Source organism: Rhipicephalus microplus, chromosome 7 (genome assembly GCF_043290135.1).
Source record: "Rhipicephalus microplus isolate Deutch F79 chromosome 7, USDA_Rmic, whole genome shotgun sequence".
In the NCBI taxonomy this organism is placed as follows: Eukaryota; Metazoa; Arthropoda; class Arachnida; order Ixodida; family Ixodidae; genus Rhipicephalus; species Rhipicephalus microplus.
Genome location: NC_134706.1, coordinates 68799292 through 68815176, shown reverse-complemented (window position 1 = coordinate 68815176; position 15885 = coordinate 68799292). Strand labels below are relative to the sequence as shown.

Below are 15885 nucleotides of genomic sequence, written 5' to 3'. Positions count from 1 at the left end.
AACCGATGTTTTGTTGTATCCAGGTTCGTTTTGACGAGGTTTGAGTGTAACAGCTGCAGCCACATCTCATCATTGTATATTGTGTCTTTTTTTAGGGTGCAAAGTTTATTTCCAGCTCATAACGTCATATACAATCTTAATATACTCTGAAGCATTTTCATTGTTCACTTGAGGTATTGACAAACATTCCTGCTGACTGAAAAGCACGGTTGCATTTTCGCAGCCTGTAATACCCCCTTGAACTATTTATCATCGTTTTTACGTGGCATTTACCGGACACACGAGGCACGTGTGGCTGCTGCCTGGCTTGACGCCTGAACTTCTGACTTGTGCCCCCATCACTCGGCAAATGTAATGCCATCTGCGTGAAATGACACCAGGCGAACTTAACGTCGTCTTTTCTATGTGCTGCCCGTGACCAAAATAAATGCTTCCGGTTTCATGGTTTGGAGAGAGAGAAAGCTATCACAACTTTTTAAACATTTGTATGCCTTCTCTCTTGATATGTGCTTGCCCATTTTAAAAGAATTTTTCGCATCTGCACAACATAAACCAAGCCAAGATAGATGTGAAAAACTACATGGCTGACATGATGAAAGGGTTTGAGAACAGCACAGCTGCTTGTTGCAATTAAACAAACTATCTTAAAATTCACTGAATGGAAAAATACGGGTCTCTAGCAATTTGTTTTATAGGTCTGTGGAATTTGGATTCTGCATTTTGTCCCAAGTTTGATTAAATCAAGTTCAGCAAGCCCGTTCGATGGAAACTATTGTTTTCAGTGAATGTCATTAGTTTTTCCATGTGACAGTATACAAATGTCATTGCTGTAAATGACATTATGTTTGCCTTTTGACACGGCTTTACATACTGGAGTCACGTAGCGCACTGCTGATCACAACTAAGCCCGAACGGTATTAAACCTCCCAACTGTTATTGGCCTCCTTATGCAGGTTGCGAGAAGGAGCCAATTACAATCGAGAAAGTCTGCACATTCTATGTTTGATGTGATCGAAAGTGACTGTGTGAGACTAGCATTAATGCCTCAGTAGCCTCTATGAGCAGTTCCTTTTCATTCAGTGACGAATATTGAGCAAGTATAGTATTGAATTGAATTTAGTTTTATTGACATAAAAATAGTGCACAGTATACAACAGTGTAAAGAAATGCATCTGAATACCTAGCCAAAGGCTAGTTGGGATTCATTCAAAAATGTAATTTAGAAAAGGGCATGTCATTTACACACAAAAGAAAGTTTACAAATGCCAGTATTTTACACATGGAGAACTGAACATTACATGCCGCTTACAAGTATTACATTAACATTACATGAACATTACAAGTATTACATGCCGGACATGTCTGTTAAAGGAATGAGGTATGCAGACCTGTTTCACAAAAACTGAAGGAACGAGTAATTGAGGCGAACTGTTTATTAGTTTGATCTATGGTGAGAAGTGTCTGTGCTTTGTGTCTTACTCAGCCTGAAGATACTGGCTGCCACCATGACTGCCGCTTTGATGAGTTTGGATTCAGGATAGAAGACGAAGGTGAGGTGTATTAATTATTGTGCTTAATGCATATAATTATTGTGCTTAACGTGCAGCAGCAGCAGCCTGACTAGGTCCACTGCAGGACAAAGGCATCTCCCATGTTCCGCCAATTAACTCGATCCTGTGCTTGCTGCTGCCAATTTATACTCGCAAACTTCTTAATCTCATCTGCCCACCTAACTTTCTGTCTCACCCTAACCCGCTTGCCTTCTCTGGGAATCCAGTTAGTTTCCCTAATGACCAGCAGTTGTCTTGTCTATGCACTAAATAAGCGAGAACATAAGCTGCCCTAAACCTTCAGTACCGAGTAAAGCTTACTTGTAACCCGAAGGTCACAGGATCAAATCCCGGCAGTGGTGGCGAGATATTTTATGGAGGCGATTAGGCTTGAGGCCTGCATACCTAGATTTAGGTGCACGTTAAAAAACCTTAAGTGGTCGAAATATCCTGAGCCCTCCCCTATGGCGTTCTCTCATTATCATATCATAGTTTTTGGATGTTAAACCCAGATAATATTATGATTAATAAAGCTGACCTGTAATAATGCATTGCGCTTATAACATTGCAGAAAATGTATTTTGCTGAAACTGTGCCTTAAGTATAAGCCTGCGCATTTTACTCTGCGTGGAATTCCCACACAATTTAGTGTGCGTATCTGTAGCTTGAACGGTTAGTCAAACTTGGTTATCTTTTAGAAGGGATAAGATTGATCACTTTGTACGCAGCTGACAGTAAGAGTACAGTGGACTCTCAATTAATTGAACCTAAAGGGACCAGGAAAATAGGTTCCGTTTAACAGGAGTTTCGTTTACCGAGAGGTGAACAAGGGTGCAGAATACAAGTGCGATACCAATCTTGTCGGGAGCACTTGTTCTATCTAAGTAGCAGTTCCGTTTAGCAGATATCCGTTTACTGAGAGTCTATTGTAGCTAAATCTAAAGTGAAGGTGTCGTGTATGTCGTCACACTGTCGTCATTATGGTTTGTATATTTGTCATTTTTTATCATGAAACCATCATTATAGCCGTGTCATTTAACTGATGTGAACAACAGTGAAGAACTTGAGGATAGCAAAGGTGTCCGAATCTTCCCAAGCAGAACATTGACTTGATGTGATTGGCTTGCGTTGTGGTTTTCTTGTGGCATGTGAGCACTTCTTTATTTTTATCACCTTTTTTGTCGCCCTTGCTTGCATTCCGAAAGGAGCGCCTCTCCAGCTTGTTTTCACTTGTTCATTGAGTGAACGTGAACGTTGCATCACCATCCGTCATGTGTTGCAGATGGACCCGAACAGACGAGCCGCGGTGTTGACAGTGAGGAGCCATTTCAGGAGAACGCCCAGCACAGGCTCCAGTGGATCGCGTACCTGGAATTCACCCACAACAATGAAGTTGGAGACCTCACCTGGGACAAGGTGTGTTGTGCTGCTGCGCAATGGGCGCATGAGAGCTTCAGAGCCTGACTGAGTGGAAATAATACTGTAACTCGCAACAGCAGTTGCTAAGCTGTGATTATTTTGCTATCAGGAAGTATTCACCCCTGTCGATAAGGTGATGCCAGTTTGGTAAAGGCTCTGAAAGCTTTTTTGTCTATAGCATGAGTCGGCAACCTGCAGCCCGCAAGGCAAGTTTATGTGGCTCCAGCACAACATGAGAATGCCCCCTTGTAACTACCTGTAAAGGTCAGCATGCCAGTTCTGACCTCGAATGAGGATTTCACTCGCTAACTGTGGTTGTAAATTGCAACCGTGTGAGATGCATGCCGCAAATAAACATTACTTTATTCTGCTTTTGTAAATCATGTCAATTCACAAGATTTTTTTCAAATTGCCTGCGAAGTGCCCTTCCTACTCCCTGATTTGTCACTTTCATGCAAACTTGGCTCTCTGCCTGAAAACAGTGCCGATGCCCACCCTTTAGCAACAGCATGACAATGGCTGAGGTACTCTTTGACATGATCGCATATAAATAGTTGCATACAGCATTGAATCTACAAGCTTCAATGTGAACTTGCTAATCTCTTTTTTCTTTCTTTTCCTTCCTCTTTCACAGTGAATTGATATGTCTGGTTCAACGATGTCCGACTTTTCTCCCATTTATCCCAACGTTGTGTATGTACTGATCCACTTGCCACAGCCTGCTGTCACCTGATATATTTGTGTGCACTCTCATTTAACATATCTTTCATCTGCCAACTGGGTCCTCATTTTACAGTTGTGGTTGCCTCTTTGGAGAATAAACACAGTACATTTTCAGTGTTATGAATTTGAACCCAGTGATGCCTTTGTTATTGACGAGACGACTATGCAGAATCAAGAAAGAATAATTCAGTACATCATCTTCGGATTTCTCATGCATGCATGAAAATTTCACGATATGTGTGACATCAGAGGTGGCAAGCTTTTGAGAAGGCATACCTATCGTCCTCAGCTCCATAAGCAAAGCGATTCATATGTCATAAGCACACGAATAATTTTAGGATGTCAGGTTAATTTATTATTACAGTTGTACTAAGTGTACTCATGTCATACCTGTTGTCAAATCGACTTTTTTTTTACTTGTACTTTTAGTTTTCTCTTGCTGCGCTTTGTCGTGGTACACAGATGTAATTGTAGACGTTTTATCTAATGCGTACTGATCTTGCTACATACTATTCTGTTCACTTGCTGTGTTAGTTATTACCCCATATATTTGTATAATTAACTGAAGGTCCCAGTACACTTTTTTTTTACTTTGGAACTTTTGCCTGTATATTTGTTGATGTTGTAACATTTTTTAAAGCAATAAACTGAAACTGAAACTGGACCTCTTCATAAGAAACACTGATATCAGAGACAAATGGGTATAAGAAACACCAGTGTGCTTATAGTAAAATTCAGGTTGATAAGAAAATACATACAAAGTACCCTGCTTATAACAGACATCTCATATCAAAGAGAAGAATTGCTGCCCAGAGCATGTCTTTCGTAAAGAGGTTGAACGGTGCACTGTTGTTTCTGTGGAAAGTACATAAAAAGTGTGAGCCCGCGCCAATGTGTCATTTTTTTCGCTATTCGGGCTGTGGGTACCATCTGTGTCTGCCATGCCTGGCAGGTGGAGCCACACCTGCCACACACGCCCAAACTGCAAGGCCTGCTGCACGAAGGTGGCATTCCCCACTCGCTGCGGCCACAGCTGTGGATGCACCTGTCGGGAGCAGCCCGTAAGAAGAGACAAGCTGGCCTCACCTACCGGGAGGTTGTTCGGGCCTCCGCAAATGACCACCTGCTCACGTCCAAGCAGATTGAGAAGGTGTGTACTATGTGCGCTGCTCTATAACCTCTGGTTTGGTGTTGTTATTCGAAAGATAGGCCCTATACCACTGACCACAAAAGCTTTAAATGGCAGTAACTACGGGGTTTTTCAAACTATACTACGACATCGTTGTTTCGAAAATGAATTGGCAGCCCTGTAATCAATAGGCCGCCCAATTTACTTGGGTCAGGATTAATATTCAAATGACCTAGGACCGATGCGCCGAAACTTAAACGGTTATCCGATTTGTGTAAGGTCTACGATGACATCACAGCCTTACCACACCGTTACGTAAACACAGTACGTGTGCTAAATGGGCAGCGTCATTTTACAACATAGGAAGCTGGGACAGTTTTTTAGATCTTGATAGCACTGATTTCAGCTATGATATCAACACTGAATGGCTGCTGGCTAGCACTGAGTGAGGTAGGCTTCACAAACTTGGGGTAGCCTCTAGTTAATTAGTGGGTGCACTTTGCAAATTCACAACCAGTCTTTCAACTTTGTTTCTGGGAAGGCTAAACTAATTGCAGTTGTTTCGGGCACTATTCACCAGAGTACAAGAGAGCAACTGTGCTGACAATTTTATTGAAATCAGCAAACGTCGAAAAATTGGTGGATCTGTTGCTCTTTAGAAAGACATTTGGAAGCCACAGACAGGTATCTTTATTAGCCAGAGACCAAAACACTTGTTTGCTTATATTAGTGCTCACAGAAAGCATTGCCAAGTCATTAATGAGAGCCTTGAAGGCTTGGTGGATACAGTGTCACAGTCTTCTGCTAGCTGCTACCACAGAGAACATAGTTAAGCTGATACCCATTAGTATCTTAATTGTGATCAATTAAGCTCCAAAGCAGTGCCTGTTTTTTGGAGGTATTATGTCAAGGTTTCCAATGAGGGCTTCCAGCACACTTGATCACAACTGCCAGTGAAAACGAATTCAGCACTATTCAAACTGCAATTGACAAGAATTACCTCCTTCAAACATGCCTTCTTTTATGATACTACAATGTTGTCCCAGCAAACTCATTCTGCACTTTTTCTCATTTTGTACAGTAGTCATACAACGAGACTGAAATGTCACCCTCTGGTTCTGCGCAGGACCTTCTACGCACCATGCCAAGCAACGCGTGCTTCTCGCACGCCACCAGCACGGGCATTCCGCGTCTGCGGCGGGTGTTGCGGGGACTCGCCTGGCTTTACCCGGACATCGGATACTGCCAGGGCACGAGCATGGTAGATGTCACAAAAGTTACATCCATATTAACTCTCCTTGTTGTCAAGCCAGAGGCATCTGCGGTAATATCAAAAGCCAATTGTCCACGCCTAAAAAATCACGCACAGCTGCTGTGTATAGAAAGAATAAGTTTTATAAGTACGGCATGTTCCATCGCCAAAAGCAAGCCTAGCTGGTAATGAAGTGTGCACATTTCAAACATATCTATACTTCACCAATAACTCAGCAAGCATCATTAACTTCAAAATTTTACTTCAGAGTTTCATTTCAAGTCAACATCGCTCAGTGTTTGTTTTGCACCTTTAATTGTTCTGTATGTTTTTGCTATGCTTCTGTTTTACAAGTGGTTACTTTTTGTGCATGACATTTTTTTTATTTTATCTCTCTTGGCAGTGTATGGAGAGATCTCCTTTTGTAACACTTCCCGGGGCAATTGAGTGTTTTGATTGCTGTGTTATTCAGTTTGCATACTTTCTCCTTTGTTCTTATAACTGAAATTTGTTAAAGGTGTCATCAGGATATTTTATTTACATATTTTGTATCTATAACCAAATAGCTATGATGTGTTAACTTTTGCTGCTCCTCCCCTCTTCAATGTAAATTGTACCCTGAGAGTATTAAAGAAAAAAAGACAGAAAAGTTCGGGTGGATCCTTTCGAGTGCCTTCTCCTGATCTTTGCATTTTGCTGTTTCTCTCATTGTTGCCTACATTACTGCAGATAGCGGCGAGCCTGCTGCTGTTCCTGGAAGAAGAAGACGCTTTCTGGATGCTGTGCACCATCGTAGAGGACATCCTGCCGGCCTCCTACTACTCCAGCACTCTGGCCGGGGTGCAGGCTGACCAGCGCGTGCTCAGGGCCCTGGTGACCGCCTGCCTGCCAGACCTGGATGCTCTGCTCAAGGAGCACGACATTGGTGGGTGGTACCTCATCGTACCCTGTGTACTGATTTCATGCTTGTGCTTCTCTTATTTTTCTGTGTCTTTTCTGTTATCATTCCTGCCATTCACAAAGCTGGCAGACAGCTCTTGTCACATACACACACAACAAAAAATGATGTGGAGAGCCCCACGCTCTTGGAGTGAACGGACACAGTAGACACGGTCGGACTGAACCAATCAATTTAGAACGACGATATTGTCAGCCGAATTATTATACCATCAATTGTGATCCACACAAACTTACACAATATTACACAACACTCGAAAACATAACAAACACAAGAACACACACAAGGCTGCTTTGACAACGCTTGACTTACCACGAGGGCCCACCGCAAACGGCTCGTGGTGCCGCCTATGGCAGACCCACTGCTAGAGAGAACCATACGCGCCAACCGCCACCAGCTGAAAAGAGCAGCTCACTTCTCCCGTGCCGCCACCAAGGCTTTTTACCAGGCGTCACTGCTGGTGCCACCGTTCTAATCATAATGATGATGATAGTGGTGAAAAACGCTCGCGAGCACAACGCTGCCTACTGCTCGATAGTTGTGAACCAAAAATGTGGCTTCTGCGCGAGACACGTGCGCCACGCGGCGCAAAGAACTTTACAGAGGGTGTTAGCACCTTCACAAACTTTTGAGTTTCGCCTTCAACTCGAAAACGGAGGAGCGCATCCTGCGGCGCCTACAGACACATACGCTGCTCTGTCCAGCCATACTAAAATATTACGACCCAAAAACAAGTGGGCAGTGCCGGTACTGTGGGGAAGTGGCCAACGCTTACCATATGGTCTGGGCCTGCCAAATGAACCCAAAATTAACCCCCTTTCCCAACCCCACCAAAGAGGACTGGGAGACGACCCTACTCAATAGCTCCACACTGGAGGAACAGCGAACTCTAGTCCAGCGGGCTCGGGTGGCGGCCTCGACTAATGACGTCCCGGACTAGGGATGTCAACCAGCCCGGTGGGGATAAGGGCTATCTGGCACAGCCAGCATCAATAAAGGTTTTTTCCTCCTCCTCCTCCTCGCCTTCAAGACTAGAGACTGATAGCGTAATCAAGCTCCATTCACATCGCTTTCCAAATCACTAGCTTGGCTTCCCATCTCAGTGGACACCTCAATCGTGCTGCAAAAAAAGGAGTGTCTCTGGGCATAAAATAGGCCCTTTCAAACTATTCTAAAATGCCTACTGAAAGCACTATTGCGAATTGCACACTGTGCCATAATTCTTCTTTTAGCAAATTTGGCAAAACACCCACAATGCATTCATAAGGCAGCACACATAACTGCGCATCTGCCAATTTTGTTGATGCTGTTGATAACGATGGTTATTAATTATGCTTGAGCACTTTGTCATGGGTAGCCTCCCCCACCTTGCATAATATGTTTTGATGCCTGGTGAAATTCTATGCTTCTGCCACGCAATATTATATACGCTGATGGCACTCTTCGGTCTACTTAACATTCATATACGCTTCAAACCTCATTGAAGCAAAGTTGCATCTTACACAGAAATAAGTTTATTATATCCGGAAATTCGTTATATAGGTATATTCCTAACACTATATCTATTGCAAGACTTTTTTTATTCACTTTGTTATAACCAATATTTCGTTATATCTAGGTTCAATATATCGAGGTTTGAGTCTATTGGTTTTTTTCGAAGCGATTTTGAGCACGGTTGTGGCTCTGTGGTACAACGTCTGCTTGCCGTGCAGAAGGCCTGGGTTTCATTTCCACTCGGACCGAACATTTTTTATTCTTTGTTTACTTGTGTCTATTTCGATTTTACGCTCATGAACAATGTTGATTTTGTGCTCACAACAAACAATGCGACACCCAAATTTCTGTGAAGCGAGTTCTCTAATGCTGTCACATTAAAAAAAATGAAGCTACTATATGGTGTGAGTTTCGTCAAGTCCTGGCTGCATTCTGCCGTGAATGTGTAGTACTCAAAAATTGAAACACAAAAAATTATGGCGAAGTATTGCACGTACTTTTGCTTTGAGCTTCTACAGTTAATGTCATATTGGCGTAATTTTTACTCAAACCACCTTTGTTAGCGCCAACATTGCCTTTAACAGCTGATTTGCGGCGACATCATGCAGTTATCATAGCAGTTGTTCATAGCACCTATACTAAACAAAAAACAGTGCTGTGTTTGAGCACGTGATTACTGCACAGCTGCTGATGCTATAGAGCTGCAGAAGGTTTGAACACGAGGTTTTGCATCTCACTCTTGAGTGTTTAAACAGTGTGATCTCTGTCAACCACTGCTTTCGCTTTGTTCCGCATCGTAGCCTGCTGTGATACAGCAGAGAGCGTCATGCAATGTGGCGCACAGCTTCAGCATAACAATGCAGTTGCTGCCACTTGCCCTGACACATTCCCACAACAAAGCCACTGAACCCCGTAGTGCTGACAGTACGTAATGCTCTGCTAAGGACCCACTGCATCCCTACAAAATGCTAAAGGCAGAGTTGTGACTAAGTAATGCTGCCTGTGCAAGCATACAGCATCAAGATTGGCTAACGAGGTGCCCAAACCTTTGTACAAAGCACAAAAGCCTACTCTCGATTGGGTAAATGTTGTTCACATTAAACCATACTGCATATGCAACTGTGAATGTGAAAGAGACTGGCTGTTGGCCATGCTTTCTTCGTGACTGTCATTGCTCCAGTTGAAATTTCGTTTTAGCTAGCCTTACATTAAGAAGTTCTGATAATAAGTCATAGTCAAAGTAGTGATGGGTTGCATTTTTCCAATTAATTCAGGGCTCTGGCAACCTTCTTTAGTTATGCATAAGGTGCTGTCACGCATATTGTTTCCCTTGCGAGATTTGAAAATGTTAGACTACAGATTTGGGTAGTTTTCTGAGTGCTTCTTGATGGATGTTGGGAACGTACGCAGAGCTGTCGCTCATCACGTTGCACTGGTTCCTGACACTGTTTGCCAGCGTGGTGTCCATGCGAGTGCTGCTACGCATCTGGGACCTGCTCTTCTACGACGGCTCCATCGTCCTCTTCCAGGTCCTCCTAGGAATGCTCAGTTCAAAGGTCAGTGCTGTGCTCACAAGCGCCTGATGTGGTAGTGGTGCAGTCAAATATACAAAGTTCTGTCTGAGATTGGAGCAGCCTCATTATTATTTAAGTGCTCTTTACTAAAGAAGCGTCTGTTGCACCGGTGTCGTTGGAAAAAACATTTTCCCTCTACTTCGTTATATCCGATAATGCATTATATTTGTGATCATTGTACGAAGGTACCACTGTGCTAATTTGAAAATTGTGTGTGAGTGTAATTTATTAAGTGCAGCGCTGCTGCAACAGCATGCTATCTCTGAACACCTTATTAAAACCAAATGCTTATTAGGCACATTGAGTGTTTACTAGGTTATATCATCATAAGCGAATAGAAAATATGAAAGCATACAGTTGGGGGGAAGGACAAACCATTAGCATAAAGGTACATCATCCAGAGGTTGGCGTGATATACTCAACTATTGCACGACAAATCATTAAAAATGGAATGTTAGTCGAGTTGTTTCAGTAAGCAGACTTGTCTTCATCAATGCAGCCACTGCATTCCATAGCAGTGTGTTTATTTAAACTTCGCTCACACTCATCCAACCTCAAAAGTGGAGGAGGGGAAGGGCAAGCTCGTATACAGAAGAAAAAAAAAAAAAGGTGGGAATATTTTGACCAAGTAAAGGTTGAAGTAGTATGACAAAAGACAAACAAAGGGGCAACGTTCTTTCCCATGAAACAGCACTGTTCTGGCAGATTTTCTCGAACGTGGCACTGTGTCTGAAATATCTTACAAGGCACGGCAAGTTGGCCAAGTTCACTGGTCTTATTCATGGGCCACAGCGATGGATTCGCTTTGATACGCTTTGCGGCAGAACAATGTAGAAATGGGGTGAAGCATACCAATTGTAAAATGAATTAACCACCCTACAGCGCAACCTACCACTTGGGTTGTACACACCTTGTATATGTTAAATTACCAGTTTGCCAAACCATCGTTTGATTCCTTTTCAATAGAATATATCAGGCTGAACTATTTCTCTCAGAAAGAATAACTCCTACAAGGTAGACCCGGCCAACCTGAGAAAATTAAGAAAAAGGCATATTGATGTCAGTGCAAGGGTATAAATTGGTCAGGCTGTTTCTCTTTTAATCTTTGTTATTTATTATCTGTGCTAAATTTTCTATATGAATCATCACATTGAATGTGTTAGGTACCGCTATATTATTTTCTATATTATATTATTTCACAAAGTAGGCACAGCTAACATGAAAAGGTTAATAAATGGCGACATTGCCACGATGGCTAGCGTATCAATTTGGGCAGCACTCATGTCAATGTGCTTCTTTTTTCTTGTTCGTCATAATCTGAATTTTTAATGTGAATCGGTGCCAACTAGCTTGTTACACGCAGTACACATTTCTATAACTCCATTACACCGAGTACAAACTCCTTTGTGCAGGAGTCCGAGCTACGGTCGCTGGAGAACTCGGCGCAGATCTTCAACGCACTCTCGGACTTGCCCGGCTCCGTGCGTGACGCGGAGCAGCTGCTCGAGGCCAGCAAACAGGCGTCCCGCGATGTGACGGAGGCTGCCATCGAGGCCCTGCGACGCAAGCACCTGGCCTACCTGATGGCCGACCAGGGGGCGCTTCTCAACCCAGAGCATGCCCGGAACCTGCCCAAACAAGTGAGTGCGCCAAATCACGTGGCCTCTGCGATTATTTGAACACTCTGATTCGAATTTAATTTATCAGAAATTGTGAAGTATTCAGAAAGAACGAATAGGTCATCTGCATGTAAATCCCCTTGTAAAGGTGGTTTCACTGCTGTGGTGGTCTAGCGACTAACGTACTCAACTGCTGACTCGCAGGTCACGGGATCAAACCCCGGCTGTGGCGGCTGCATTTCCGACGGAAGCGAAAATGCTGTAGGCCCGTGTGCTCAGATTTGGGTGCACGTAAAGAACCCCATGTGTTCAGAATTTCCAGAGCGCTACTCTAAGGCGTCTTTCATAATCATACGGTAACGACGTGGCGAACTCAGTCTTTTGTGGCTATGCCACTAATCAGACAAAAATTGTTCACCTTGCTGAGGAATTCCTCCGGCGTCTGTACATCCCTAAACCAAGCGAACCTCAGCAGCGTGGTCGCAATGGGCGATGTCACCGTCATTAGGGCAGCCGGCGCCGGCGGTCGAAGAAAGGGCTGTTGGCGTTCGTCGCACATGGGTATCACGGGAGCAGTCATTAGCACTTGCCGCAGCTCGGCTGCAAGGCGTTCGTGTTCCATTGCAGATCGATTAGTCTGTCTCAGCATAAACTGCACTAATTCGTCACGGATTTCAGTCAGCTCAATCCCGGACGAGCCCCCAGTTGTCATGTTTGTTAAGCCTCACTCCCCAGTCCCCGCGACTCCTACGTCCTAGCACAACACCGTCCGCTCACACACTCCCCACACAGGACCGATGTCCGCTGTTGCCACCTCATCTAGGGGGCGCCGCATACCCTCCTATCAATACTGATGGATGTCCTGACAAGCCGCAAACCATTTGGCCATGGCGATCTTGGTGATCAGCATCGCGCCATCCACCGGAATGTTCTTCGCACGCACTTGTAAAAACCAAGCATAGAGTGACTTTTCTACATTCCCGTGGGCAGTAGCGCGCAAAGGATAAGCTCCCGAAGTTCGCTGCTCCGCCGTCTTTGCCTTGATATCTGCCTTGTTTTTCAACAAGGTACTCAGAGTGCTTTGTGGTAAGCCGAAGTCGTCTGCGACGGTCGAACGTTTCTCGCCTTCCTCAACACGCTGAATAGCCTTCAACTTCGTCGCAAAGTCAAGGGCCTTGCGCTTCTTGACACTGGCTATAGCTACAGGAGAAGTCGACAATTCAAGAAGTCCGCAGCAGCTTTGCACACCACGCATGCAAAGGAGAAATGCTGCACATGCGGTGGTACGTAAGCGACGCGACAGCTCGAGAGCAACAAAGCGCTCCCGAGGCAATGGCTACCTGCGAGGGCAACAGCAAAAAGTGCGTGCTGTGGTTGGCTGATGAAACCTCGCAAAACAGCTACAAGAAATAAAAGAAAAAGCGAAAGGAGGAGGACGTCGGCTCCTTCGTTCCTGCTCTCCTAGCCGATGCGTACGCGAAGAAAGCGTGAAAAAGAGAAACGAAAAAAGAAAAGCCGTTCTGCAAGTTGGAGATTGCGCAGTATGAGCCCTCTTGCCCTTACCTTTTTTCAAGTGTTTCAGGTTTTGGCGCAGGCGCAGTGCCGCATGGAGGTCGCTGGGCACTGCTGGTAGTGCCATAAATGCGCCTTTTAAGTTGCACGCGGAGCCGCACTGCCACGGAGTTTGCGAGAGGGGGGAGGGGGCATTTTCCAGCTCGCGCGGTGTTCGATATATCCGAAGGGGGGTAACAATAAATACCGTTCATAATAAACGTGGCAATTTTTATACTTTTATAAAGGAATTTCAGCCGATCACTTCAGAGTTTGATATACCCAAAAATTCTATATATATGGGTTCGATATAACCGTGTTCGACTGTATTATGTTATATATACTGTTCAAACCTGATTCGAATTTATTCTGACTAAATCACTATTCGTCTCGAATTCGCTTCGAACTTAAAGTTCACTATTCGGCCAAGCATACAAATCACACTATGACCAAGTTGCACCTGACACGAGAGTAACTTCGCTATATCTGAAAACATTGTAATATAAGTGTGTACTGCAAGAATTGTATCTATGTCAAGAACATTTCTTGTTTATTTTGTTGCAATAGACAATTTGTTATATCTCAAATGAAATATTTATTTCTACCATGTGCAAATTCATGTATAGAAGACAACAGGAAAAATAACTGCCTATGGGTGGCTTGACTAGTCCACAGTCATTTCATAATGTTAGGTGTGTGGGCAACTGAAATAAACAAAACAGTTAAAAACGTGATTAGGTATTGCGTGATAAAAGCAAAACACAGAACTCTAAAATAAATAAAAAAAGCATTAAAACAAGATAAGTGAAATCAGTTCACGCGTGACTGCACAGTACCCACGCATCAAAATGTAAAAGGTTAGGGCTAAGTTGTGGGCACACTTCCATTTACACCTTGTATTGGCTTAATATTTACTCATGCACTTACATCGGAGACGATGTTGCCTTTAGTGGCCAGATTCGTACTGACATGATGCTCAACTCTAAATTCTCTGTGTTTATCATTGCACCTCTATTAGTATACTTCTGTCAAAGTGACCGTTTTCAAACCTCACTTGAAAATAATGCGGGTAAGGCACATTATCACATTATAAAGAAAATATTACACAATAACAAAGCTATTTTGTAGTCTGATATGTATTCACTGTATTGAGGTTGCGCTATAGCTCAACAGTGTGTTGCTTTTGTTGCGCTTAGTATCCAGCATAACTTTCTGTAACCAGTGTTGTAAGGTGGGAGAGTTGGTACAGGACCACCTCCTAACAAACTGCACAGCAGAACAGGACACAAATAAAAAAAGATACGAACAAGCTCAGATTCACTATTTATTTATTTAAAGTAGATAGTAACTTTCAACAGTGCCCAATGGGGATGACATACCCTGTCAGAAAATAACAATGCAGCAAAAACAGTTGAGGATTTCAATCAAGGCTAAATAGTCACTGCAACACGTGGAGTGCAGATACACAAACTCCTTGTCAGACAGACTGATAAAGAGGTAGTTAGACCATACATCTCTCTTTTTGCTGATATTAAAAGCCTCTATTAGACAGTTTTAGAATAGGGTGCGGAGAAGATAGTAGATGATGCATGCGCTGCAGTGACAAACGCTAGCGCAATGTTTTCTCTTCTGTCTTGCAGCACATTTTCTTAGAAGGTATCGTTACATTTCGTTTTCATCACTCTTACGAAATGAGTCAACATTCACCATCCCTGGATACATTTTGCAGCACCTGACCCGCCGTCAAGTGAAGCGCTCCAAGTCTGTTCTCCAGCTGCTGCTCCAGGGAGAGGCGGGGGACTGCACCAATCCGTCGGAGGAGGACGTGCGGCACAAGAACGTGCGGCAGACGGAGATCCTCGTGGACTTGCGCGAGGCCATCTTGCAGGTGGCCCGACACTTCCAGGCACTCGATCCCAAGCTGCAGGTGGTCAGTGTTGCCCCCCACACACTGAGCCCGCTGTGCGTCATCGTATGTGGACACATGTCATTCACACATATCACTCGATATTTAGTTAAGCTTTAGCACACTAATCCAGCACATTTTAGTTGCACTCTATAACCAGAAACACTTCCGTTAGCCACAGTCAGGAATAATGTTGAAACTGGATATTCAGGGGGTTCATTTCTCCAGCTGCTGAGATCTTTTCAATGAGTTATTTTCATGCAGTTCTCCTGAGCAAAAGGCACGAAAGACCAACATAAGAAACAAGACAAGTGTATTGCAATGTTAGTCTTCTGTGCCCTCTGCTCAGCAGAACTACATCAGAATACCATACCAATCAGCCCAAGCTTTAGCTTTATTGGTTTAGTTTAGTATAAATTATTGTGATTATTGTTTTTATACAAGTCTCCAGATTGGTGGCCTCTGGACACAGCATAGTTTGCATAATGTCGCGTGTAAGGGCGATGCTTTGTTGATACTTTAAATTATTGATATCAGGCGTTCAAGTGCATGAGTTGCTTGGAGCCTACCCTCAGAGCGGTGTTGGTTAGCATAGAAAGTTTCAATAAACATATTCTTGTTAACAGCCGGATGAGTGAATATTTCACATAGGGAAGTACTATGAAAGTACCAACTGACAACTGGGAAGGCTGCAGTACTTCTAGTGAAAT

The 15885-nt window shown here is 43.7% G+C and overlaps 1 protein-coding gene across 5 annotated transcripts in view; it reads left to right on the top strand.

The window, feature by feature from the left end:
* The window catches only part of LOC119180223 (small G protein signaling modulator 3 homolog), a 53682-nt gene that overhangs the window by 8216 nt on the left and 29581 nt on the right, over window positions 1–15885 (top strand). For 3 of the 5 annotated variants that reach the window (XR_012884925.1, XM_075869248.1, XM_037431364.2), the window contains exons 3-10: window positions 1484–1550; window positions 2833–2966; window positions 4645–4842; window positions 5948–6082; window positions 6803–6998; window positions 9936–10081; window positions 11512–11739; window positions 14999–15241. Coding sequence is in view for 4 of the 5 variants with exons in the window: in XM_075869248.1 (XP_075725363.1) it covers window positions 1484–1550; window positions 2833–2966; window positions 4645–4842; window positions 5948–6082; window positions 6803–6998; window positions 9936–10081; window positions 11512–11739; window positions 14999–15241 (1347 nt within the window). In the remaining variant the exon portion in view is untranslated. The remainder of the gene's footprint in view (window positions 1–1483; window positions 1551–2832; window positions 2967–4644; window positions 4843–5947; window positions 6083–6802; window positions 6999–9935; window positions 10082–11511; window positions 11740–14998; window positions 15242–15885) is intronic. The other 2 variants (XM_075869249.1, XM_037431365.2) reach the window with 1 other exon arrangement.